Here is a 26,940-nt window from a genome sequence, read left to right as displayed (position 1 = left end):
ACTGCAAGGAGACCCAACCAGTCCATTCTAAAGGAGATCAATCCTGGGTGTTCATTGGAAGGACTGATGCTAAAGCTGAAACTCCAATACTTTGGCCACCTCATGCGACGAGTTGGCTCACTGGAAATGACTCTGATGCTGGGAGGGATTTGGGGCAGGAGGAGCAGGGGACAACAGAGAATGAGATGGCTGGATGGCATCACCGACTGGATGGACATGAGTTTGAGTGAACTCCAGGAGTTGGTGATAGACAGGGAGGCCTGGCGTGCTGTGATTCATGGGGTCGCAGAGAGTCGAACATGACTTAGTGACTGAACTGAACTGAACCCAGATAGCATATTAAAAAGCAGAGACTTTACTTTGCCAACCAAGGTCTGTCTAGTCAAGGCAATGGTTTTTCCAGTGGTCATGTACGGATGTGAGAGTTGGACTGTGAAGAAAGCTGATCGCCGAAGAATTGATGCTTTTGAACTGTGGTGTTGGAGAAGACTCTTGAGAGTCCCTTGGACTGCAAGGAGATCCAACCAGTCCATTCTAAAGGAGATCAGTCCTGGGTGTTCAATTGGAAGGACTGATGCTAAAGCTGAAACTCCAATACTTTGGCCACCTCATGCAAAGAGTTGACTCACTGGAAAAGACTCTGATGCTGGGAGGGATTGGGGGCGGGAGGAGAAGGGGACGACAGAGAATGAGCTGGATGGATGGCATCACCGACTCGATGGACATGAGTTTGAGTGACCTCCGGGAGTTGCTGATGGACAGGGCGTGCTGTGATTCATGGGGTCGCAAAAAGTCGGACACAACTGAGCGACTGAACTGAACTGAACTGATGTTTGTTTATATCAACACTTGTTGAATCTTGGCTGCAACACCACGCACACTTTTGACCTGCTTACTAAATCTAACAATAAATCTGTTCTAAATCTTACCTCAAAAAAAGTCAGCTTCTAATCTGTTGTTGGCCGCCTCTGACTTTGGCACTTGGAACCACGTTTTCTCTTGGCCCTTCTTCCATGATTCTGGAGTCATTTTCAGTTATGATTCACTGCCCTATCTGCATTTTCTTTCAGTGCCATGGTCTGCCCCTGCGCCTGAGCAGTGCAGCGTGCATCTGGGTGTGCCGTGAAAAAGGACCTATCTTCTCTACTGTCACTGGGTTGACTGAATGAACTTTTTGACCAACCCACTGTTTCACATCCAGCCCTTTTGAGTCTGAAAATCTGTTTAGTGAAAAAGCAAGCAGAATTGCAGCCAAATTATTCCCCATTCTCCCCTTCATGTATAAATATTATTTTTTAAATATTATATGATCCATTCCACACTTGACCCATTTGTGTTCAATAATACTAACACTGCTTCTCAGAGGTGACACGGTGAGCCTCTTGAAGTGTATGAATTAAGGAAACTGTCTCTACTACATATCAGACATTGTGCTGAGCGTTTGATACTGTATTGCTTAATTCTCATAACAAAACCTATCAAATAGCTTCTATTTACCCCATCATCCAGTCGCCACCACTTAGAGATGAGACTTGCCCAAGGCCAGAGTAGAATAGAACTGGAAGCTTGGTAATCTGATCAAACTTTATTGTGTTGCTCTATTTGACACTCAAGTCCTAATATATAAATGTCCCTTTGGGGAAGGAAATCTCACAGCTTTCAGAGATCGAACCTGCATCCCTGCATAATGAGGCAGAGTCTTAACCACTGGACCACCAGGGAAGTCCCAGTTTTACATTCTTAACTGCAAAATTTCTAAATATTTTGAAGTCATTGATTAAAAGAAACAATTTTGAGTATTGTGTATGTTTTGTTTTTCGTTGATGTTTGCATTTTTTAATGGTATTTTTACATCTGTTCTCTCTGTTTTGTCCACTGCTGTATATCCCCAGCATATGTAACAGTGCCTGGCAAGTTGTAGACATCCAATTCAAACAAGTTGATTTGTTATATGATGAATAGAAATATTTTGTATGTTATAATAGCACTTCATTTGGGGGACATAAGTAACACGTTTTCTTCTGAGGGGCCTTCCAGAATTTCCCATACATAAATAACACCTTCTTCCCTAAACCTGATCTATGCTCAGATGCTCAGTTGTGTCCGATTCTTGAAGACCTCCATGGACTGTAGTCCCATCAGACTCCTCTGTCCTTGGCAGTTTCCAGGCAAGAATACTGGAGTGGGTTGCCATTTCCTTCTCCAAAACCTGATCTATATGTGTTTGTAATTTTCTGCTCTGAATTCTACTTATGGATACAACGCAGTTCTCCATGGCAGGACTGTTCAGTTCATCTTATATCCCTCTTTTTATTAAACAAGTAAATGAATATGTTCTCAGTATACCTAAGAGATACCAAGGAAAAAATATTTGCTCTTTTTAGTCCTTGATCATTTGGGTTTTTTTTCCTAGCCATGCATGTCACCAGTCTTGAGAGAATGTGTTTCAATTCACTTAAAGTAATGATTTATTTTTGTAACACCTTGGTAATTAAGTTCATTACTCTTCCTGAAGAACAAAACCTGAACTACTTGGTAATTGCTTTTGTCTTTATTTGTAATCTTCTAGAAAACAAACCCATGAGCTTTTCATTGGGACAATCATTATGAATATTTGACAACATCTGGTTGCTTAATTTGAAAAATGTGTAGCTGTGAAGATTAATGATAGACCTTAACTGGATTTAAATTCAGACATATATAGGATCCGTATTAATCTCAGTCAACCCTTTCAAGCAGATGCCATATTTTGGGGAAAAGGAAATTGAAATGTACCAAGGAGCGGTAAGTTACATGCCACATAAATTACTGCAGTGTTTGGGGGCTTTTATGATGTATGGGCAATTGAAGTTGGCCATATATTTGCATTTTATTATATAAATTATTTATTGGGGAAGCTTAGATAGGTGACATTGTTTGATTTTTTTAATGATGTGCTGCTCTTTAGAGTACAGCTCAAAAAAAGCATAGGACTATTAATATTGGAATGTTATATACAATGTTAGTTTAATGGAATGTGGGACTTACAGCTTCAGGCATCTTCCTCCTTCCACATATGTCATAAAACTCTAAAGAGTAAAAAATTCAGTAATTGGTAAAAAAAATAAATTGGGCAATGGGAACCATTCTCTCCAAATCACTGAAACCGTGGCTATGACTGGAACATGAAAAGCAAATCTTTTTTTATTTCACTTATTAATGTGACACCTTCATCCCTATTCAGACCTAGCTCCGTAGCCATTTCAGTTGTGACATAAAAATAGAATCTGTAATCCTAATTCATATATTTCATCCTCTGGCTCATCACTTCCCCAGGCCTCCCCATCTCTACATCTTTTTCCTTCCCTCTTTCCTTTGCAGCAGAAGCACAAGAGCGTTCATTAATCCTGACCCCTGGAAAACAAACAAAAGGGAGCCCACACAAATTCATCAGTTGAAGTGGAAGGCAATTTACCCAGAGCAAGAGCCCACCCCATTGTTGCCAGATGAATGGTGCTGGTAGCTGGAGCCGAAGGAGGCTGCCACGCGAAAGACCTTTGATAATGCTGCCTTTATGGGAGCCCAGCACAAGGGAAACACTGTCAGCAGAGGCTGGGCCCTGCCCTGGCGCCCTGATCAGCAGGGCCCTGGGGCAGCCGGCACGGAGCTGGCTTGGAGTCTGCAATGACAGCCAAGGCAGGGTGGATGGAAGCGCTGTGTATTCGTGCAGTTCCTTTCCAGTTCTCTGAATAGCGTTCTTACATGAGTCCCTTTCAGACCGTTCATCTTTTAAAGAGTTCTTTTTAAAGAAATGCCCTAGAATTTTAAAAAATATATTTATTTTTAACTGCTGATGGCAACAGAATGTTGTAAACTTGTTATTTATTTAGTGCCAGTTACTATGTTTATATTTGCAACAATAATAAAGCAGCCCTGGATGCTGGCTATGTATTACTATGCATGCCTATTTCACAGATGAGGAAACAGAGGCTCATAGAGGTGAAGTAATTGAATCTATTGAGTGTTGGAGCTAGGAATTGAGGTCAGGGCTCAGTGACTTTCAGGGGTTTCAGGCAAGGGCAGAATCGGGTAGAGGAAACGGCTACCCTACGATTCTTATCATGTGTGCTCTGTCGCTTCAGTCGTGTCTGGCTCTTTGCGACCCTATGGACCATAGCCCACCAGGCTCCTCTGTCCAAGGGATTCTCCAGGCAAGAATACTGGAGTGGGTTGCCATGCGCTCCTCCAGGGATAATTCTCATCAGTAGCTGAGGAGCTCAGAGATGAGAAACCAGTTGGAAAAATAGAGTTAGATATACAGAGGTCAAGTATAACTAGTTAAGTGGCTTTGAGGCCTTACTGGGCAATGACTTGCCCACTCCCCTCCACTGCTCACAGCTTTCTCTCCACTCTATTTCCATTTTTTATTTTTATTTTTGGCTGTGCCATGTGGCATGTGAGGTCTTAGTTCCCTGACCAGGCGCTGAACCTGTGTCCCTAGCAGTGAATACATAGAGTCTTAACCACTGGACTAGCAGGGAATTCCCTTGTTCTCTTTTCTTTTCCTCCATTTCTAGAGAGGTATTAAATGTAGTCGTGAATGAGCATCCTGCAGTCCCATCCATGCATCCCCTTGACTGTGAAGTGAAGGCAGGAATGAAATAGTTTTGTCCCTATATAGAATTATCCAGTTCATCAGTCCCAGGAATGAGTTTTAGACCTCGCTGAGCAGTTTCCCTCCTGGGACCCTTACTCACACATAGGGAGCCATGGGCGCTGGATACATCAGTGCTTAACTTGGGTGCAGACATCAAAGCAGTCACCCCTGCTCACTCAGCTCTGATCCGCCAGAGCTTGCGATGAGTGGCCATTTCTGGGGCAGGCCTCTTATGATATAGTAAGTTGTTGCATAATAAGACTCAAAGTTGGGATGCAGTCCATTCTACTTTACCTCTATGTTTCACTAACCTTTTCTAATTACTTTCCCGTGCGTCACCTCAGTTACCTTGTGAGATGCGGATACCGTGGAGCTTGTTATCCCCACTCTAGAGATGGGGACCAGAGAAGGGAAGGACAGAGTCTAAATGTCTTCTCACTCTGGATGTGCCTTTCTTCTTACTCTTCTGTGTTACATAGCCTTAAATTTAAGGGGTGGTCTTTCTCCAGCTTTCCACCATATGAAGTATTTTTCTTTTTAGTGACTTTGGTAGGAGTGGTAGAACTGGTGTCAAGAAAGTGAAGAAAGCAGGGCTGAAGTCCTGACACAGTGAATTTACTGGTGGATTTATATTATGCATAGCTCGGATATCCCATGAGACTCAAGTACAAACCCACTCTCTTGGTGTGCTAGGCATTTTTGTTTTTCCATGTTGAGATGGAACAAACTGGTCAAACCTGTTTATCCCTCTAAAGAACCACACCTCCTGCCTTCTTCTTATGGAAAATAAGTTTTTTTCCTTATTTTCTAATAGTCTAAGTTTCCTCTAGGGTCCCAAGATCTCCAACTTGCCTCTTAGGGAAAAAAAAATAATGTAGAAATTCTGATTTAGTACAAGTCAGATTCAGGTTTTTAGTGGGCCTCTCTTAAGTCCTGTTGCCCAAATGCCTTTCAGAGACCTTTAGAAACGGAATGTGGCCTGCAGAGGCATGCTGCGGGTAGAAGGGCGTGGTGTTGGAGTACCTGAAGACTGTGGGTCATGTCTGAAGGCTGAATCACTCATAGGCCTACAGAAAAGTCCTTCCAAATTCCTTCCGTCTTCATTGTGTTAGGTGTACCTCCTCAGGACGTTGGCAACTTTATGATTCTTGTCTTACGCAGCCTTTAAGATGGTGACTGTACAGTGGCATGTTCATTTCCAAAGCCAAGAAAAGAAATGTGTTGCTTTTGTCTGACCGTGGTTTTGTTTTGTTTTGCTTTTCTAGGCACAGTATGAGAACCCACCACATATCTATGCTCTTGCAGATAATATGTACAGAAATATGATAATTGACAGAGAGAACCAGTGTGTCATCATCAGGTATGGAAAAGAACATTTTTAGGTCCAGGGAACACAAGACCATGCTGTACATAGGATGCTGACAATGAGCAATGTTTTTGCAATGGTTGCTCATTTTAGAGTCTGGTTAATGTATCTGAGTAACAAGTAGCCTGTTAGCTTTGCCTTGGTGTATTTTATAACTTCAAATCATAAAGCTTCCATGAGGTTGCTTTTTGTACCCATGTCACTTGAAGCATTAAGGCTTTAGGGCACATGGTTCTAGCTCAGTCTTTCTCTGATTGTCATCAGGCCCGGAAATAAAATCTCAAGACACTTCCCCTCCCATTTTGAATTGTATTGTGGTTTTACTCTGAATTGGAGATCCTTTATGTTACAAGTATAGTAAGCATGTGTCACTGTTTTGTCAGCTAGAGTCCTTTTCTCTGGGTCCTTTTTCCTTGATATTTCAAGTTTGAACTTTTTGGGGTTTTTTGTTTTTGTTATTTGCTTTTAATTTTCTCAAGGCATTACTGGTCAAAGCCAGCATTAGGCATCCACAGCTATATTTCGCAATCCTTTTAACCTGACCCAGCTCTGAGTCTTTGCTGGCTTGAAGTGCTTTTACAATTTTGTTCACTGTTACGAACATTTTCAACCATACAAAAAACACAAGCAATCCATACTTCCATCACTTAGAACTTGACAGTTATTAACATTTTGTTATTTTTGTTCATCTTTTTTAGTGCTTTAATTTTTTAATTCTTAATTTTTTTAATGAAAATTAAAGGAAAAAATCCTATTTGTATTTACAAGCACACACAAAATTACAAAAAGTATTATAATAATACCTGTGTATCTGTCATCTACTTTGTACATTTGTTAATATATAGCCAACCCTGTTTTACCTAGTCTTCCCACTCTGCCCCGACTTGATTCAATCCTAGGTAGAAAATAATTTCATTTTTCAATAATTCAGGGTATACCTCTAAACGACCATTCTTATCACAACTGAAAAAAATGAGTAATTCCTTCAGTATGATCTAATATTATTGGTATCCCAATTCCACAATTGTCTTAGAAATTCTTTTTTTTTTTTCAGTTGATTTATTTTTATTTGGGTTTCAAAGTTTCATGTTTCATACTTAGCTGTGTGTCTCTCAGGTCTTTTAATTGTTAATACTTCTCTCTTATTCTTTTTGTTTTCTTGGTGTTTATTTGTTAAAGAAAAAGGTTTGTCCTGTAGAATATTCTGCAGTCTGGTAATAGCTAGTTGCATCCCATGACTTTGCACTGTCCCCTATATTTCCTGTAAATTGACGGGCTTTGAAAGCTTGATTAGATTCAGTTTCAATTTTTTAGCAAAAATGTTCCATCATTGATGCCTTGCACTTAAGGCCCATTTGGCTAACTTTTTGTGATGTTCAGATTTCCAGTGAGTCCATCCATTATAAATTTTCACTTCACAATCATTTAATTAATAGTTGGAAAATAATTTTCTAATTTTATTCCTTCTATATTTATTTATTAATTGGAGTTTTCATTTGTTTATCATAAAATACAATCTAAGTGGGAAAATTAGATAAAAAGCTTGATATTTTATTTTCATTTACTAATTTTCGAAGCAATGAGTTGATGCCCTAGCAGCCTCCCAAAGTATAATGTTTTTGTTTTAAGTATCATTCTATACTGGTGGGTTTTAAATACCTTACCTGTTTAACTACATTGCAGTTTTTCTTTTAGGTTCAAATAGTCCTATCTTTGGCTTGTGAGAGTCCTTTGTATTGGCTCCTTTGTCCCTTTGATATGACTCCAGTAGTCTTTGATAGTTTTCTTGTATAAGATGTTGTAGACTTATCTTGTACATTTTCTGCCAAGCCTTAGGTTCAGTCATTTCATCAGAAAGCCCTGGCTCATTTTAATGGGAAACAGTATTTAGAGACCATCAATCTAGTGATGAAGAGGGCTCACTGCTATGTGTTAATGGTGCTTCTTGTTCTTTTCAGAGGACAAAAGCTAGGAATATGAACTTTTTAAGAAAAACATGAAACATCAATTCACACTGATAATGTCCAGTTCATTCATAAGATTATAGAGTTTTTATTTATTTGGATTTTATATTTGAATGCCATTTCTCTTATTTTGAAAACCTTGGTTCCTGATGACATTGTTAGAATTATATGTGCTATACTATGTCTGTGCATAAAATTATAAATAAATAATTAAGTATATACTTATACTTAAATAAGTATATATTTATAAAAGATATATTGCATAGTCAATAATGGGGTAAAGCAAATAAATAATTCTATTAATGCTCTTAGATAATAATACCAACATTATTTGTACCAATACTATTTCACTTTAAAATTTCTTTGTTCTTTTTTGTCCTTAGGATGTACAGTCAAAATATTGGATTTTAAAAGTCATTTAACATAATACTTTTCTGTGTCGTTAATATGCCAATTTGACCTCCAGTTAGGTTCATGTATTTCATTTTGGATTTTAGAAGTTTAAATTTTTCATTTTAATTTTGTTTTAAAATTATTTAAACTATTTACATGGCTCCAAAGTCAAAACTGTAAAACAAGATCACTGAGGCATTTTAAGATATAGACTTCATGATATTTTATCTCTAAATATTTCCATATGCATCTCAAAATATTTTCTAACTTAGTCCCAATACCATTATCACAACTAAATAATAAATAAGCAATCCACATTTAAATTTCTCTAATTGTTGCAAACATGTCCTTTCTTTGCCAGTTTATGTAAATCAAGGAACACTGGCTGCATTTGGTATGAGTCACTTTTTAATCTTAACAGAGTTCCTTTCTCCCATTTTTTTTTTCCCCATTGACTTGGTCAAGAGAACAACCCAGTTTTCCTATAGACACCTTTTAGATTGGTCCAGTTGCTTCCTCATGGTCTCATTTCTCTAATTCCTTCAGTTTTCTGTAAATTGAAATTTAGATCTAAATTCTTAATTGGCTTCAGGCTAAGCCTTTTGGAAGGAACCCTTGTGTGTTGATGAGTTTGGTTACTTGGATGAATTGGAAATGCTTCTGTTTGTTCCCAAGTGTAAGTCACTGGCCAGTAGAGAAGTGGGACATGTTTTCTTGACTCAGATTAAATGAGAGAGGATAGGATGAGTTTTCTAACATATTCCCTTGCCCTTTCTCCTTTCTTCTGGGCCCCTAGTAAGATGAGAAGAAAGGGAATGGTCTTGTTGCATGAGTTTCATCAGCTTCCATTTTTCCTAGTTCACCTTTCTCCCTCTCTCAGATCTCCTCGGTCAGTCCTATAGGAGACACTTGCTTGAGGCAGGACATGTGCCCACTTCTAGGAGCCTTCTTTTCAGTGTTCAGGTGGCAAAGACTTGAAGGACCTGCTCCAGGGAATTCTACTACAGTCTCTGTGCTGGCGGAGATACAAGAGATGGCAGGACAGGGAGCTGCTTTGACCTCTGACATTAACTACCCAAGTCAGGCCAGACTTCACATGTGAAAGGCCCAATTCTCCATGAGACACCAGCTGCAAGTTGCAAGGTTCCCACCACCTCCTTGGTTTCATTACTGCAACAACTCACAAAAGTCATGAGAGCCCTGGACTTGTGGTTACAGTTTTATTAGAGCAAAAGGATACAAAGCAGAACCAGGAAAAAGTAGAGACACAAGGGCAAGGTCTAGGAGGGGTCCAGATGTGCGGCTTCCAGGCCTTCTCCTGCCATGGAGCCATGGACAGTGTTATGTCCTTCCAGTGATGGCATGGGAACTGACAATACTATCGCCAACTAGAAAGTTCACCTGAGCCTTTGGTGTCCAGAGGTTTTATTTGGGCTCAGTCATATATGGCTTGTATGACTGACCTGTAGCCTCCAGCCCTCCTGAACTGGAACTCTTTCTTCCAAATAATGCAAAGGGAACTGGAAGGCAGGCGAATGCTGTTCTGGGTAGAGAAGCCCAAGTTTGCAGCCATGACATGGTAGAGCTGGGTGTGGGTTCAGCTAGGGCTGAGTTCAGTATTTGAGCTAATACGTGCAGTCTCCATGTCCTCCAGGAGTCACAACTTAGATGCAGCCTTCCAAAGCTCTTTGTCCAGTTCCCAAATCTCCCAGGCAAATAGAGACTCTCCTGTCAGGAAGGATGTTCCAGGGCCCTAGAGAATTACCTCCTAGTATTACCTCCCAAAAGCCTGACCTCTGTCTGTGTTAATTCTGTACTACCCAAGAGCTATGCTTTGTCTGCTTTGAGAAAGTAGCTTTGCTATCTCTGGCATGCCGTGGTTCACTCTCACCTGCTCTGTGATCCTGGGCAACAAATTCAACAATTGTCTGGTCCTCTCTTCCTTCATTTGTGAGTGAACTGATTGACTTCTGAGGTGTCTGAGGTTTGGGAGTTTTGGAACTCTTTCTTCCAAATAATGCAAAGGGAACTGGAAGGCAGGGGAATGCTGTTCTGGGTAGAGAAGCCCAAGTTTGTAGCCATGACATGGTAGAGCTGGGTGTGGGTTCAGCTAGGGCTGAGTTCAGTGCTGCCTGCCTGAATGCATTTGTGAACAGAAAATAAAGCCAACCTTCCTGGAGGCTGGAAAAGAAGTCTGCTCGTTATGCAAAGGCCTTCTGCCATAACTGGAGAAACTAGGAATTTTTAGTATCATTTAATTAGAAAATTAAAAATTAATGATGATCTAATCTCTTTGGTGTTCCTTTTAGACTTTGATCTTCCGATTTCCCTGCTATATGACCTTATCCACATGATGAAATGAATACGCTTTATTTTTTACTTATCTATTTTTAATTTTAAAATAAATTATTCATTTATTTTAAAATCTGATTCATTAAACATTTTATTAAATAATGTATGTATATAAATATTTTTTGTTTAATGCATTTCACTTTAGAGAAATATTTGGGATTTCCATGACAATACATATTTTATGCATTTTAAAATCTTGCTATAGAAGAAACTGAAATGAAGATCAGATACATTTATAGTAAAGAAGTATTTTAAAAGAAAATTATATTCAAGTGACAAGAAAAAATCAGCCATGGGTGTACATGTGTTCCCCATCCTGAACTGCCCCCCACCTCCGTCCCCTATGATTGTTTTTAAGTTGAAGTGTGATTGACCCACAGCACTATGTTAGATCCAGGTGCACAGCATAGTGATTCAGTATTTCTGTACATTACAAAGTGATAGCCATGAAATGCATACTCTTAGATGGGAGAGTGCTGCACATAGAACCAATATTATCAGTTCTTCCCAACCTTATGTTTTCTAAAGAGGTGGATGCAGTGATAGGATGGACTGGCAGCTGACTGTTTCTGGATAGAAATCAGTGTAACAGATTGAATTTATTTTTATTTATTTAAAAAATTTTTTGGCTGCACTGGGTATTCGTTGCTGTGCTTGGGCTTTTCTCTTGCGGGGGTTACTCTCTAGTTGCAGTGCACAGACTTCTCATTGTGGCCAGCTCTAGACACGTGGGCTTCAGCAGTTACGGCACATGGACTCAGTAGTTGCAGCTTGCAGGCTCTAGAGCACAGGCTCAGTAGTTGTGGCGCACAGGTTTAGTTGCTCCAAGACATGTGAATCTTGCCAAGCCATGGAGAGAACCCACGTCCCCTGCATTCGCAATGGAATTCTTAACCCCTTAACCACCAGAAAAGTCCCAGCAATTTGAATTTTAAGACAAAGAAATAAATAAAGAAGACAGGCTGTTTTGTCAAGTAGAGACCTCCATCTAAGCCTTGGCTTTGAGTTTGTTTTTTTAAGGTGAAGTATACAGACTGGTTCCAAATAGGAAAAGGAGTACGTCAAGGTTGTATATTGTCACCTTGCTTATTTAACTTATATGCAGAGTACATCATGAGGAACGCTGGGCTGGAAGAAGCACAAGCTGGAATCAAGATTGCTGGGAGAAATATCAATAACCTCAGATATGCAGATGACACCACCCTTATGGCAGAAAGTGAAGAGGAACTGAAAAGCCTCTTGATGAAAGTGAAAGAGGAGAGTGAAAAGGTTGGCTTGAAGCTCAACATTCAGAAAACAAAGATCATGGCATCTGGTCCCATCACTTCATGGGAAATAGATGGAAAAACAGTGGAAACAGTGTCAGACTTTATCTTTTTGGGCTCCAAAAATCACTGCAGATGCTGATTGCAGCCATGAAATTAAAAGACACTTGCTCCTTGGAAGGAAAGTTATGACCAACCTTGATAGTATATTAAAAAGCAGAGACATTACTTTGCCAACCAAGGTCCGTCTAGTCAAGGCAGTGGTTTTTCCCGTGGTCATGTATGGATGTGAGAGTTGGACTGTGAAGAAAGCTGAGCGCCGAAGAATTGATGCTTTTGAACTGTGGTGCTGGAGAAGACTCTTGAGAGTCCCTTATACTGCAAGGAGATCCAACCAGTCCATTCTAAAGGAGATCTATCCTGGATGTTCATTGGAGGGACTGATGCTAAAGCTGAAACTGCAATACTTTGGCCACCTCATGCGATGAGTTGACTCACTGGAAAAGACTCTGATGCTGGGAAAGGTTGGGGGCGGGAGGAGAAGGGGACGACGGAGAATGAGATGGCTGGATGGCATCACCGACTCTGTGGACATGAGTTTGAGTGTACTCCGGGAGTTGGTGATGGACAGGGAGGCCTGGCGTGCTGTGATTCATGGGGTCGCGGAGAGTTGGACATGACTGAGCGACTGAACTGAACTGAACTGATGATTAGTGATGTGGAGCATCTTTTCATGCTCCTGTTGGCCATCTGCATTTCCTCTTTGGAAAAGCATCTATTCAGTTCTTCCCATTTTTCAAATCAGGTTGTCTGTCTTTTTGATATTGAATTCTATGAGCTGTTTCTGTCTCTTGCCCAGATTGCTCTCCCTGTCTGGAGTTATTTTACCACCCAAGGCTGTTCTCGTCTACTTCAACCCAGTGATTTCTTCATCCTTTTAATTTCAGTAGCAGTTCATACCCCTAATTTTTGCCACCTATTTAATATATGTTTTTTAATATATTGAAGTAAAGTTGGTTTACAATGTTGTGTTGATTTCTGCTCTACAGCAAAGTGATATTAAAAAATATATCCTTTTAAAAAATATTCTTTTCCATTATGGTTTATCACAGGATATTGAATATAGTTCCCTGTGCTATACAGTAGGACCTTATTGTTTATCCATCCTATTTATACTAGTTTGCATCTGTTAACCCTAAACCTCCAATCTTTCCCTCCCCCACCTCCCTTCCCTCTTGGCAACCACAAGTCTGTTCTCTGTGAGTCTGTTTCTGTTTCGTAAGTATGTTCATTTGTGTCATATTTCAGATTCCACATATAAGTGATATCATATAGTATTCTCTTTCTGCCTTAGTATGATAATCTCGAGGTCCATCCATGTTGCTTCAGATGACATTGTTGCACCCTTTTTTATGGCTAAGTAGTATGCCATTGTGTGTATGTGTGTGTGTTCACATACACACTTGCCACATCTTTATCAATTCTATTGATGAATACTTGTTTCCATAGTGCTGCTATGAACATAGGGGTTCACATTTCTTTTAGAATTATGGTTTTCTCTGGATATCTATCCAGGAGTAGGATTGCTGGATCATATGGCAACTCTATTTTTAGTTTTTTAGGTTACCTCCATACCGTTCTCCGTAGTTGCTACACCACTTTATATTCCCACCACCGTATAGGAAGGTTCCTTTTTCTGCACACCCTCTCCAACATTTGTTATTTGTAGACTTTTAAAATGATGGCCATTCTGATCAGTGTGAGGGGGTACCTCATTGTAATTTTGACTTGCATTTCTCTAATTAGCAATGATGAGCATCTTTTCACATGTCTGTCGATCATCTGTATGTCTTCTTTGGAGACGTGTTTGTTTAGGTCTTCTGCCCATTTTTCATTTGGGTTGTTTGGTTTTTTTTAACATTGAGCTGCATGAGCTGTTTGTATATTTTGAAGATCAATCTCTTGTTGATCACATCGTTTGCAAATACTTTTTCCCAGTCTTTTTGTTTTATTTATGGTTTCCTTTGCTGTGCAAAAGCTTGTAAGTTTGATTAGGTCACATTTGTTTATTTTTGCTTTTATTTCTATTGCCTTGAGAGACTGACCTAAGAAAACATTGGTACAGTTTATGTCAGAGAATGTTTTGCCTATGTTCTCTGCTAGGAGTTTTATACCACCTAGTTAATATTATTATCACTTTTTAAAATTTGCTTGCACTCATTTTCAGTCGTTTTTCAATCCTTGCTGACTAGAAATTTATGTTTCTCTGTTGCACATAATACGTGTTTATCATTTTGAAGCTTGAAATAAGCTCTAAGTGCTATTTGCATTTAGTAAAGGGAGAGATTGATTTGGACTGAAATAAATAGCAAAAGTGTCACAGAGGTGTTGGGACTTGGGTTGACTCTTCCATATAGGATGGGTGGAATGAAGAAAACACTGATGGCTTGACAAATTCAGAATTTCTGAAACCCAAACTACATAATGGGGAGAACATGAGGAAGACATCAATGTGGTGGTTAAAGAAGATCTCCATTGACAAATGGTCCTTATAAATCACTTGAGAGCCAGATCTGGGTCTCCCTCTTCTGTTTCTCTATGACAGCCATATGGCGTTTGTGCAGTAATGCAAGATTGGTTGATTTGGGGAGATATGGTTGATTGGCTGACATGTACCTCCTTGAATGACAGGCTGGGTAATCTACAGACAAGCTTTCGGGCCTCAGTGATGTCTTGCAGGCCTCTGAGCAGAGACATGCTGTCACAGGAGGCTGGTTCACAAAGATGAGTCTATGGGTAGAAAAGAGATGGAGCAAATATGGAGGTCTAGTAAGATGATGAGGACCTGACCTGAGTTGGAAAGGCAAAGAGGAAACTGATGTGTGACCTTCCATAACCCTGTGAAGGAATAAAGGAGTAGAAAGTGAATGTGGACCCCAGGCAGTGCCAACAGAAAGCTACAAATAGCTCCCTTAGTATCATCCCTTGTCAATGATGAGCACCTTAAGACACAAGCAGACACCTGTGAACCCAGTGAGCAACCCAAATCTGCTTAGCCCAGAAGTCTTCTGTGCTCTGGAATCCGGAATTTGGATTTGTGTTTTAGAGTCACGCCTGTGGTAGCTTTGGACCTATTGGAGACATCTATGCAAATGTATTTAGTAAAATAATACGGGGTGAGAAGGGAAAGTGACCAGTTTTTCTCTTATTTTCTACTATCTCTGTATCATCAGACTAGACCCTGGCACTGTAGCCAGAGTCATTTCTGCAGCCCTTGCCAACTGACCTCTTTAAAGTCTTACGGGATCTTGGAGAATATTTATGTGGCAGCTTTATTGCTGCCATCAAAAGTGAATTCCTATCACTTTTGGCCTGCATCAGCTGTCCTAGTGCATTAAAAATATATATGATGTTGATCTGAGAGCATCACATTCGGTGCAGTTTTTTTTTTTGCCACATGGCGATCCTTGCAGGATCTTACTTCCATGACGGGTTCAAACCCAGGCCCGTGTCAGTGAAAGCATCCTAACCACTGGATCACCAGGAAATTCCCCAGTTTCTAATATTTTTGCTTGAGATACTCTTAAGCAGCTGTTTTTATTCTGTCCTTAATGTATCCAGTACCAGTTTGCAAAGTCTTATTAAATTGTATCCTGAACATGTGACAAAGAAATATTTTTTAAAGAACAAATAAAGACATGAGAGATGTTTTGAAGGCACACTGATAAGATTTAGTGGCTGAATTTGAGAATTTTCATAGAGGAAAAAGAGACAGTTCAGAAATCTAAGATTCAATAGTGACAAGGTCTGCTTCAAGAAACATTTTGAGTTTGGAATCCCTAAGATTTGCAGGAGTAAAGATTAAAGACTTAAACAATTTAAAAAATTAGATCACTTCTAATATTTGACTTATGTCTTATCTCTGCTGTTTGCCTCAGCACTATCAAGTGTTTCGTGGATTCTCAAGCTGTCTTCCTGTCTTTGATGTATTTCAGGAGCCTTTTATTATTAGCATTGGAACTCTTTCCAATTTCTTGTTTATCCGAACACCAGCATCCTTAGAAACTCCCTGTCCCTCTGGCCTGGCTTTGGGAGGCCCAGTCATCTCACAGCCTAACTACAGGATCTGTGTGAGGACTGCCCTCTGTCTGCAGTCTTGAGGAACTATGGCTCAAGTTTACCCTTTTATCCCAGATTCCCTGAAAATATTACCTAACACCCTAGTTTATATATTATCTATAATCATAATAGTAACCCCCTTTCAAGTACGTGCTTTGTATCTCAACATCCTTTACTTGTATCATTTACAACCTAGGAAAGTAGATATTTGGGCTTCTCTGGTGGTTCAGTGGTAAAGAATCCCCCCGCCAATGCAGGAGACTTGGGTTTGATCCCTGGGTTGGGAAGATCGCCTGTAGAAGGAAACAGCAACCCACTCCAGTGTTCTTGCATGAGAAATCCCATGAACAGAGGAGCCTGGTGGGCTACAGTCCATGGGATTGCAAAGAGTCGGATATGACTGAGCAACTAAACAACAAACAAGGTATTATTACCCCCTTTATTGCAGATCAGGTAACTGAGTCTCAGAGAGGTAACGAAACATGTTAAGCATCTCACATTTGAAATGTGACAAAGCCATGTACCAAGCCAGGGCTGCCTGGCTCCACTGTTACACTCTGTCCACTTTGCTGCTTTGAGCCAGAAGGTGTCAGCTTGTCTGGTTAGTCATCTGTTACCACCCATGGTAATGTGGTGCAGTGAAAAAATCTCTGGTGTTGAGTCACAGGACAAACTCGTTATTCTGTTCTGTAGAAAGTGTGTGACTTCTGCAGGCCTCAGTCACTTCATCTGCAAAATGGGGAGTAATGTTGTTCAGTTGCTAAGTTGTGTCTGACTCTTTATGACCCTGTGTCCTAAAGCATGCCAGGCTTCCCTGTCCTCCAGTGAGGAATACAGGGGAAGTTGTTGAATAAGAAATACACATAAAAAATTTTTTTTAGCTGTTAAGGAGTGATGTATTAAAATATCTGTTTTAATAAATAATTCCTTTTACTGTAGTAACAGTAAAAGGAATTGTAGAGCTAACAAGTAGCTGAGCTGGGGTTCAAACTTGATGTTCAGACTAAACAATGGGTTTTTCCTATTGCATCAGGCCTGGGCCAAGATGAGCATTGCCCTGGGACCATTTTCTTGGCAGACTCTGGTGATAATTTTGTCTGCTTGACAATACTAATTGATTTGGAAGAAGTCAGTCTTATTTGTCCTCAATATGTTAATGAATTTTTATCATTTGCTCAGTCATTTCTGCTTGATTTTGTATTTTATGCATTCAGCCATTGCATGTACTTGAGGCTTACATTTTTCAGTGTCACTACAGGCTCTGACAGACCGTCACCCCTTTCTCTCCAGCCCTGGAAACCTTCAGATAGGCAAACTAAAACTGCAAAATTTTAGATTGCTTTCTAATCTCCTTTGGAACTTGTGTTATTTCTCATCTTCTGGATTATTTTAGTCACTAATATGTCTATCCTTTATAACTCTAGAATTACAAATAAAATTTTAACTATCGCTGTGTTTTTTACCCTTGGATTATACCTTCTGAAATAGGAGTCAAGTTTAATAATAATATGTATATGTGTGTATACACACACACACAAATATATATATATATATAAAGTCAGGTCTAAGAAAGTAGGACCCAGTGAGAATTTTCGTAACTTCATTATCTTATCAATCATTCATTCTAGACAGGAATGTCACCCTCTAATGCTTGCCTACACACACATATCACCCCTCCCTCCCTCCCCTACCTGGCTAACTTTAACCTGTCTCACTGAGATGTCAGTAGTGTGACTTGACTTAGCTTATGAATTTCTTTAGGAATCTTTTCCTAATACGCACTCAGAAATCCTTAAAACTGTACCCATATCTCCATGGTGTTACCACAGCATCAGTGCATTTGACCTCCCCTGGTGCAGTAGGCTCCTCTCATTCCAAGAGACCCATCTCATTCCAGCCCCAGCCAGCCCTTAGCAGGAGGAGGCATTTAGTGCTTATTAGGTAAACAAATGCACATACAATTTCTGTTTAAAATTTTTATCTTTTATAAAGTGCACATAAATGTAAAGTTGGCAGAGCAACATTTCAGTTACATTAACCGTGAACAGTTTTAAGGGAACAAAAGCTAGTGTGGTAAGAACCAGAAGAAATTTTTTGAGACTAGCAAGGGGGAGATAGAAGGAATGGATGACCACTTATTCTATGAGATGTCTCCCCTCAAAATAAGGCTGAGATATTTTTAAATTTGCTAGAATCAGTTGAAATGAATTGAAAACACCATTCATTTTTAAGCGAAGAATAACTTTCAGACTAAGAATAGCAGTTATAGTCTCTGAATCCAATTATTAGTGTATCATTGTAAATAGTCCCCCTCAACTGAACATTCTTTCCATTTCTTTGATACTTTAGCAAATGTTTCCATTTGTATATTGAATGCACACAGAAATATTACATTATTTCCTCTTTGAATTGATGTTTCCTGTGAAGTCTGTCTTGACTTTGTTTTACATTTGTTTAGTGGATTCCAGGCAGCAATATAAGAACTAGGGGGTTTGTTAGAAATTATTTCTAGGCCCTATCCTTGGAGACTAGGTGAAATTCATCTGGTCTGAAGACAGACCAGACATGGGCACTTTAAGTACTTTGAGGATTGTGGTAGGCTGCTGGACTTAGGGACCACTGGGGCATTTTTCTAATTTTAAGGCACACTTCTAGAGTATTTTTGGTCCACTTTGAAAGTCCAGTGAAAGCAATTAAGAAAGGTTGCTTATAATCATAAGCAGAGCAAATTGCTCTCATTGCTGTAAGATGCTAAGCAGATAACTTCAGGTATGCTATATAATCTGTCTGATACCATCACATTCTTTTAATGTGGGTTTTTAGTCCAGGGAAAGAAAGTTTTTTCTCTCAAGGGGACAACATAATTACCGTTATATATATACTGTAAGCTTCAAGTAATTATGTAACATTCCATTCTTATACCATATTCTGAGCAAAGTACTGGCCTCTGATCAATAAAATTTCTTTTTATGGGTCTGTAAATTGAAACCAAGAAATGAAAATTCCGATCAGTGTTCAGCCAGACTAATTATTTTAAATCTTCTGAAAAGTATCACAGTTACTGAGAATGTAGATGTTCTATTATTGTGCCCGGCCTACTTATTTTAATATATGAAACGAGTCACTTTCATTATTCTTCCTTTTTTATTCCTTTCAACAAAAGACACCAAATATTTTATGTCTAATCATAGTATTAGCCAGATAAAGAGTGGGGGGCATCAGTGTATGAAAGTATACAGTAATTCTAATAGGATTTTTTTTTTTCTTTTCTTTTTCACATACACACAGCTTTCTCTAAGGAATTCTAAATATGAAAGTTGTTTACTTGTGACATAGAAATAATCTAAAGAAATTAATTCTGTTGATTATCATTGTGATGTGTAATCTCACTTTTTCTGGAAATGCTGTTTTCAAAAATATGAAATATATAGTTAATTACTTCTTCCAAAACTTTAAACATTAAGAGAAATCACATCAAAAGAAACAAGAGTCACCCAAATATCAGCTGCCCAACAAGTCAGAACTATTTTTTGCCTTGTTCCATTGTGGTTCTTGTCCATACATTATTTTTGCATAGTTGTAAACTTGTCATGGGAAATAGATGGGGAAACAATGGAAACAGTGTCAGACTTTATTTTTTTGGGCTCCAAAATCACTGCAGATGCTGATTGCAGCCATGAAATTAAAAGACGCTTACTCCTTGGAAGGAACGTTATGACCAACCTAGATATCATATTAAAAAGCAGAGACATTACTTTGCCAACAAAGGTCCGTCTAGTCAAGGCTATGGTTTTTCCCGTGGTCATGTATGGATGTGAGAGTTGAACTGTGAAGAAAGCTGATTGCCGAAGAATTGATGCTTTTGAACTGTGATGCTGGAGAAGACTCTTGAAGAGTCCCTTGGACTGCAAGGAGATCCAACCAGTCCATTTTAAAGGAGATCAATCCTGGGTGTTCATTGGAAGGACTGATGCTAAAGCTGAAACTCCAGTACTTTGGACACCTCATGCGACGAGTTGACTCACTGGAAAAGAGTCTGATGCTGGGAAGAATTGGGGGTGGGAGGAGAAGGGGACGACAGAGAATGAGATGGCTGGATGGCTGGATGGCATCACCGACTCAATGGACATGAGTTTGAGTGAACTCTGGGAGTTGGTGATGGACAGGGAGGCCTGGCGTGCTGTGATTCATGGGGTCGCAAAGAGTCGGACACGACTGAGCGACTGAACTGAACTGAAAACTTGTCATAGGTACAGTGTCTTCTGCTTATGTTGCCACTTTAACTGCATTGCCTTTGTGTCACCACATAGTTTTCCATTTATTTTATATGTCTGTGTAGTATTATATGAGTTTTCCAGGTGGCGTTGGTGGTAAAGAACCACCTGCTGATGCAGGAGACATGAGATGTGGGTAGGCTGGTTGTACCATTGTAGTCTTGGACTGTCCAGTATTCTTAAATGTTCATGTTATTTACAACATTATAACATGGAGTTTCATTGTTGATAAAACCTATGCTTCAAATGAGTGAGAGTTCATGTTTTGACCTTGGGCCTAGGGTATAAATCCTCTGATCACATGGGCCATTTGAAAGGATAACTTCCTCATGGCACTGAAATATTTATTATACCTACTTGTGCTTGTGAGTGAGCATGGCTTCTGTAATCGGCGTGACACATCATCCCAGGCTCACTGGCTTTCTGCTTGCTGCCATATCTTATGAAGTATCAGTTTTGTTTCCGTATTCATGTGACCTGGAAGTCAGGAACTGAATATTGGGATGCTAAATGAGCTTGTTGATGGAGTTAGATCTTCAGAGGGCCTCTCAGAGGATGGGTCTTTCATTCTTTCCCAGAATCTCTCTAATTGAACATATATTAGTCCAGAGAAATTCAAACGCAAAAAATGTCTTTTGAACTCACAGCACCCTCAATTTTTCACACTAAATTTCACCATTGTTTTACACAACACAGAGTTCTTCCTCTAATTAATTCTATCATGGTAACACAAAGGCCACCTGTAGAGAGATGAGAAATCTGACTGACTTAAGCTTGTTTTGAATTGAGGTCGTCATCAATTCAAGGGGATTTTGAAGGAAGAAACGGGGGTTTTGAAGATCTGACTCTATGGTGCTAACAAAAGGCTTTCCCCATGCAGTAAGGCCACCAAGCGGAAGCAGTCTTTGTTATGCAGGATGTGATTAATATTACCTCATCATTTAATTTTAGAACTTGAAAATAAAGTTGCTTGCATCAGTTCTCAGTTCATGGCACATGGTTTGAAACCTGAGCATATCTACTTTTTTTTTTTTAATTAAGAAGAAATATATGATTACTAAAAGTTTAGAAAATAATGAACTGAAAGAAGTCTCCCAGAGTATCTTTTCCTTTACCAAACCTCTGCTCATCTTTTGTGGTTCTAGTTCTAGCCTTTTTTTTTTAATGTGATTTTTGTCTTCATAGTTTTTTACATATAATTTGAATCTGATTTACTTCACATAACATTACTTTGTGTGCTTCATTCCCCACCCCCCCCATGTTTACAGTCTTGCTGTCAGTTGTAATCTGTTTAGTCTGTCTTTCTGATGTTCTGTAATGTTCCTAATCATGTCTCCTATTATTGGGAATTTAGAATGCTGGACGGTCTCTCCCATCACAGTGATGATTATCAGGCCTCCAGCCCACACACCATGCTAATAGTGATCATACAAGTCACAGAGGTAACCTGATCCTGCTGTGATTTAACTGTGATTAAATCACTGGTTGTGATTTAGTCTCAACCAGTTCTGTGATTTTTTTTAACAGAGTTCCTTTCTATCAGTTTTCTTCTTTAGTTTTATTTGGGGGTGGGGAGTCTTTTCAGAGGAGTGGGAGCTGGTCATGAGCCACTTCATAGGTGAGTCTTTTTGTCTTTCTTTCTTTAGTGGTGAAAGTGGTGCTGGAAAGACAGTGGCTGCCAAATACATCATGAGTTACATCTCCAGGGTGTCTGGGGGAGGCCCCAAAGTCCAGGTGAGTTGGTGCTGTGGCCCATTTTGAGACTTGGTGCTGGGCCAGAGGACAAAGCTCCATTTGCTGTTTGAAAAAGAATTTTCTTCCACAGAGAAGACACTGGTTTTATAACCAAGAAACTTGAAATCTGCAGAGAAACAGCATATTATGCATATTATGAGATGGAGATGCCTCCTATATAATTAATATTGTATACAGTCTAGGAAAAGGTCACAAATCCAAAAGGAAAATAAACACAGGGCATAAAAACCATCTCATAGAAAAGAAAATATAAATGACTCGTAAAACACATGGCTTCCCTTGTGGCTCACCTGGTAAAGAATCCGCCTGCAATGCGGGAGACCTGGGTTCAATCCCTGGGTTGGAAAGATCCCCTGCAGAAAGGAAAGGCTACCCACTCCAGTATTCTGGACTGGAGAATTCCATGGACTGTACAGTCCATGGGGTTGCAAAGAGTCAGACACGACTAAGCGACTTTCATTCACTCAGAACATGAAAATCTGCTCACCCCCATGATAGTAAGAGAAATGCAAAACTGCATTGAAAAACTGTTTCTTAACTGTTAGAATAACAAAATTTTTCTAGTGTTTAAAACACTCTGTTGTTAAAAATATAGGGGCATTCGCCCTCTCACACATTACTAGTGGGAAGATGAACTAGTACACTTCTGTGGAGGAAATGTTGGCAAAGTTTTTCAAATCTATAAGCAAACACCCTTGACTCATCAGTTCTGCTTGGGAGAATTTATCCTTTAGGTGTCTTGAAATGTATGCAAAATGATACATGTATATAGTTCTTTGATGTGGCATTTTTTGATGATGGCGAAGACTGGAAACAAATGTTCATCAGTTGGTGACTGGGGAAATAATTTGTGGTTCATAATAGACTAGAATATTATGCAACCATAAAAATGAAGCTTCATGTACTGATAAAGATTGATCTCCAAGATATATCATGAATTGCAAAAAGCAAAGCTCAGAATGTTGTATATAATGTGCTACCATTTGAAGAAAAAAGAGCAAGAGCATGTATTTATAAAACATTTGTTTAGATATGTATACCATAGCTCCAGAGGGATACACATGAAATCGATAACAGTGATTTCTCCAGGAGGAAACTGGGAGACTAGGGGAGAGGCATTTCTCCATGTAGACCCTTGTGAACCTTTTATTGTTTATTTTATTGATAAGTAAGAGGTGGATTTATTTAGAAAAATAGATATATATTCCATAGGCAGCATGCTGGCCATTCTCAGAAAGTGAGAGTGGCTGTGAACCTTTGATTTTTGAACCATGTGAATACATCTCCAATTTTTAAAATTTGCAAAAAATTTAAAATACAGAAAGGAAAGAAAGAAGGATTAGAGTATTAACAGAAAGCATTAGGAGAAGGGGGTAAACCCAGAAGAATGAGGACACAGGAGAGGGATAAAGAAAAGGATGGGCTTCCCTTGTAGCTCAGACGGCCAAGAATCTGCCGGCAATGCAGGAGACCCGGATTTGATCCCTGGGTCGGGAAGACCCCCTGGAGAAGGGAATGGCAACCCACTCCAGTATTCTTGCCTAGTGAATTCCATGGACAGACCATGGGGTTGCAAAGAGTCGGACATGACTGATCAGCTAACACACACAGTATGGTAGAGAAGGGGCAGATTTAAGAGGACAGTATGAAGAAAGGGGTAAATGCAGCCCCATCTGTCTTTAGGTTTACTCACTGTGGTAGTGAAAGCAGCATAAGCAGGACTGGGGAAGCCTATCCCCAGAGAGCAGTGGATGATGGTGATGAAGGCTAAGGTCAACAGGAACTGCCCAAACTCACAGTGCTCATCACTTGCACAGACCTCTGGGAACTTTTTTTTAAATTAGAAATCATGATCCAAGGTAGATTTCACCCTGAAGATTAAGTTTTTAGTTGGAATCATTTAATATGATGTTATTGCCATAGTCAGCTGTAGACTTTAAAAAGACACATTGAAATTCTCTTCCTTATGACTTTGTCTACTAAATCAATAGTGTTCCGTTCTGTCCCTGGGGAATCAGAATGCTTCAGGCAGAGGCCAGTATTCCTTATGTAGAGTAAAAAGGTCTTAGAGTGGCCTCCTTTACCAAATGAAAGGAAAATCTAGAGCAGAACCGTCCAATAGGAAGATGGTGGGTGCCACATGCATAATTTTAAATTTTTGAGTAGTCACATAAAAAAAGTAAAAAGCATATGAAATTAACTTTTAAAATATATTTCAGTTAACCCACTATATCCCCAGTACTATTTCAGCCTATAATTACTAATGAATTAATGAGATACTCTACATTAGTTTGCATCCTAAATCTTTGGACTCCAGTGTGTATTCTGCACTTACAGCACATCCCAGTTGGGATTGGCCATGTTGCGTGGGCTCAGGAGCTTCCATGTTGGACAGCGAGTACAGCTCTAGGACTTAAATTGATGTGGTCCAGTCCATATGCTTTTCTCCATTTGTGTGACCATACCCTGTCTCTAGAAGATGGACATGGAGCCAGAAATCCAGGATACTCTTGTGTGTGGGTTGCTCTTTTAATTTGCTCTTTCTTTTTTCCCCCTGTATGCTTACCACATGCCATGAAATTCTGTTGGCCATCTTGATAGTGGATGGATGGATAGATGGATGAATAGATGGATACATTCTAAAGGTTTTCAGTTTAAAAGTCGGTAATTAAAGAGGGAAAGAGACAAAGAAGAGTTTTTCTTTTTTTCTGTCCCTACAAGAAAGTGGAGTGTTGATAAATGGTGTAGGGATGTTTGGCCAGCAAATAACAAATACAAAAGATTAACGAAGACCCACAAAGTCAAAATTATTTTATGAACAAAAGCAAATTTCATATAAATCCATGAGTTTTTAGAGGAAAATAGGCTGCCTAGAAATATCTTTCTAAACTCTGAAATGGATTCCATGGAGGAACCACCCATAATTTGCTCTCTGTGCCCACTGCTAAAGACATGTGCCCAGTGGATGGAATTCCAGTTCTCATGGCTCTTCAGAATGTTCAGGGGGTGCCAGAGAAGCACTTTGGCTGTTGCAGAATCAATTAGTGGTTAGTGTCTTCATCTTGTCCGATTTGCTATGGACGGCAACCTAGTGGCCCGACTGCAGACATTTAATGTTGATTTTTCTCTTCCTGTTTTTCTATGAGGACAATGATACAGAACTCTTGGCTTGAAATTAGTCAGTAGCTACAGAGCACAAGCCAAAGACTTGTTATTTCTGGAACATGTTTAACCATAGCATGTGAATAATTAGAAGTACAAGGAATGACTCACTGGTTCAAAACCTTCTCCAACATCAACTCGTGTCTGTTGAGCTGTCTTGCCCATGGGGTGTTTTGTACTTTTCAGTCTGACACTGAATTGGGGTATTTGAAAACCAAATTCTTCCCCTCCAATAGGCCAGGAATTGTTCCACCCAATCCAGTGTTGATCCTTGTTGCTCAAATGGGGCTCTATACAGACAAAACCAGGAACCCCAGGGCTAGAAACGTGGACTCTTGGGCCCCACCTCAGAACTACTGAGTCAGTATTTGTATTTTAATGCGATTTCTAGGTGATTCAGGCACATGAAAATTTGGGAAGCACAGGTCTGTGTGTCTGTAATGTTGTTAGGGGAGGAAAAACTATTTAATTTCCCTCAAGGTAACTCTCATTTGCAGTGAAGAGGGGGATGCAATAGGTGGGGACAGAAGTTGAGTAGAACAGGAGTAGTGATGATTAAGAATCTGGTCAGAAGACAAGAAGATACCCCTTCTTCTTATGTTCCCTGATATAACAGGGAGCACAGGATAAAGCTACACCATCCAATGTGGAAACCCAGTCTGGGAACATTCATAGATCCTGATTTGTGGTGGCACCCTGGCTGCAGGGAATCCTGCATCAAGCCAGGGGAGCTAGAAGACATGACCATACCAACAGGGCCAGGTCTGTTGAGAGGAAAGAGTAAATCCTCCGGAAATCCCAGGGACTTGGATTTGAGTCCTCTCACCCTCACCATATTCAGGAACCAGGTCCTCGGGCAAGTCTGGCCTTTCACTGCTGGGTAAGTGTTCACATCTTCCTAACTTTGGTCTTTCTGCTGTAACAGCACGTCAAGGACATCATCCTGCAGTCCAACCCGCTGCTGGAGGCCTTCGGGAATGCCAAGACGGTCCGGAACAACAACTCTAGCCGATTTGTGAGTTTCTTTCCTGTGATAGATAGTGCCACCTGATTGATGTTGTTGACATTCCTGATTTAAGTTCTGTGTCCCCAAGGAAATAGGGGGTTTTCACACATTATCAGGAGGCCGCCTGTTTGAGCTTTTTTAACTTTTCTCTAGTGGCGAACTGTCCGGCTTCAATTCACCCTTTGACTCAAGTTCTTTTTGAGCCTTGGGGATATAAATAAGATAATTTTTGAAACCAGTTCTCAACTCAAGTTGCCTTCCTAAGGAAAGTGGAAGTGTCAGCTTTGGTCTTGGAGAAGTTTCTTTGCTTTGGGCACTGAAGAAAAGGCCTTCTTTCCCAGATGAAGAACCCAGGAGACTAGATCCCAGGTCTTGTCACCTTGTTTTGCTTTGTAGATCTGTGCACCTTAGAGAGAAACTTCTTCCTGTCTGTCAGCCAGAGGGAGCTGACTGCTAACCCTACCCCCTTGGCTTTGTGTGTGTGTGTGTTTGACATGCCAGAGTGACCTTAGCCTACATGTTGCTCCTAACTGGGAGGCTTACCAAAAGTAATGAAAATATCAGCCGAATGCCTTGAATGCCTAGTTAGACGTTTTTCTGTCTGAGTGTCTCCCGAGGGGGTGAACTGGAAGGCTGGCAAGGATGAAT

The 26,940-nt window shown here is 39.9% G+C and overlaps 1 protein-coding gene across 1 annotated transcript in view; it reads left to right on the top strand.

The window, feature by feature from the left end:
- The window catches only part of MYO1E (myosin IE), a 217,380-nt gene that overhangs the window by 104,667 nt on the left and 85,773 nt on the right, over positions 1–26,940 (top strand). The window contains exons 3-6 of the mRNA XM_088839655.1: positions 2,695–2,784; positions 5,902–5,996; positions 22,016–22,103; positions 26,212–26,301. Coding sequence (XP_088695781.1) covers positions 2,695–2,784; positions 5,902–5,996; positions 22,016–22,103; positions 26,212–26,301 — 363 coding nt within the window. The remainder of the gene's footprint in view (positions 1–2,694; positions 2,785–5,901; positions 5,997–22,015; positions 22,104–26,211; positions 26,302–26,940) is intronic.

The sequence above is a fragment of the Moschus berezovskii genome, chromosome 9 (assembly GCF_049115385.1).
Source record: "Moschus berezovskii isolate FMDL1 chromosome 9, NW_MosBer_1.0, whole genome shotgun sequence".
Classification (NCBI taxonomy): domain Eukaryota; kingdom Metazoa; phylum Chordata; class Mammalia; order Artiodactyla; family Moschidae; genus Moschus; species Moschus berezovskii.
The sequence above is the reverse complement of the archived record's forward strand: the minus strand, read 5'-3'. Positions and strand labels throughout refer to the sequence as shown.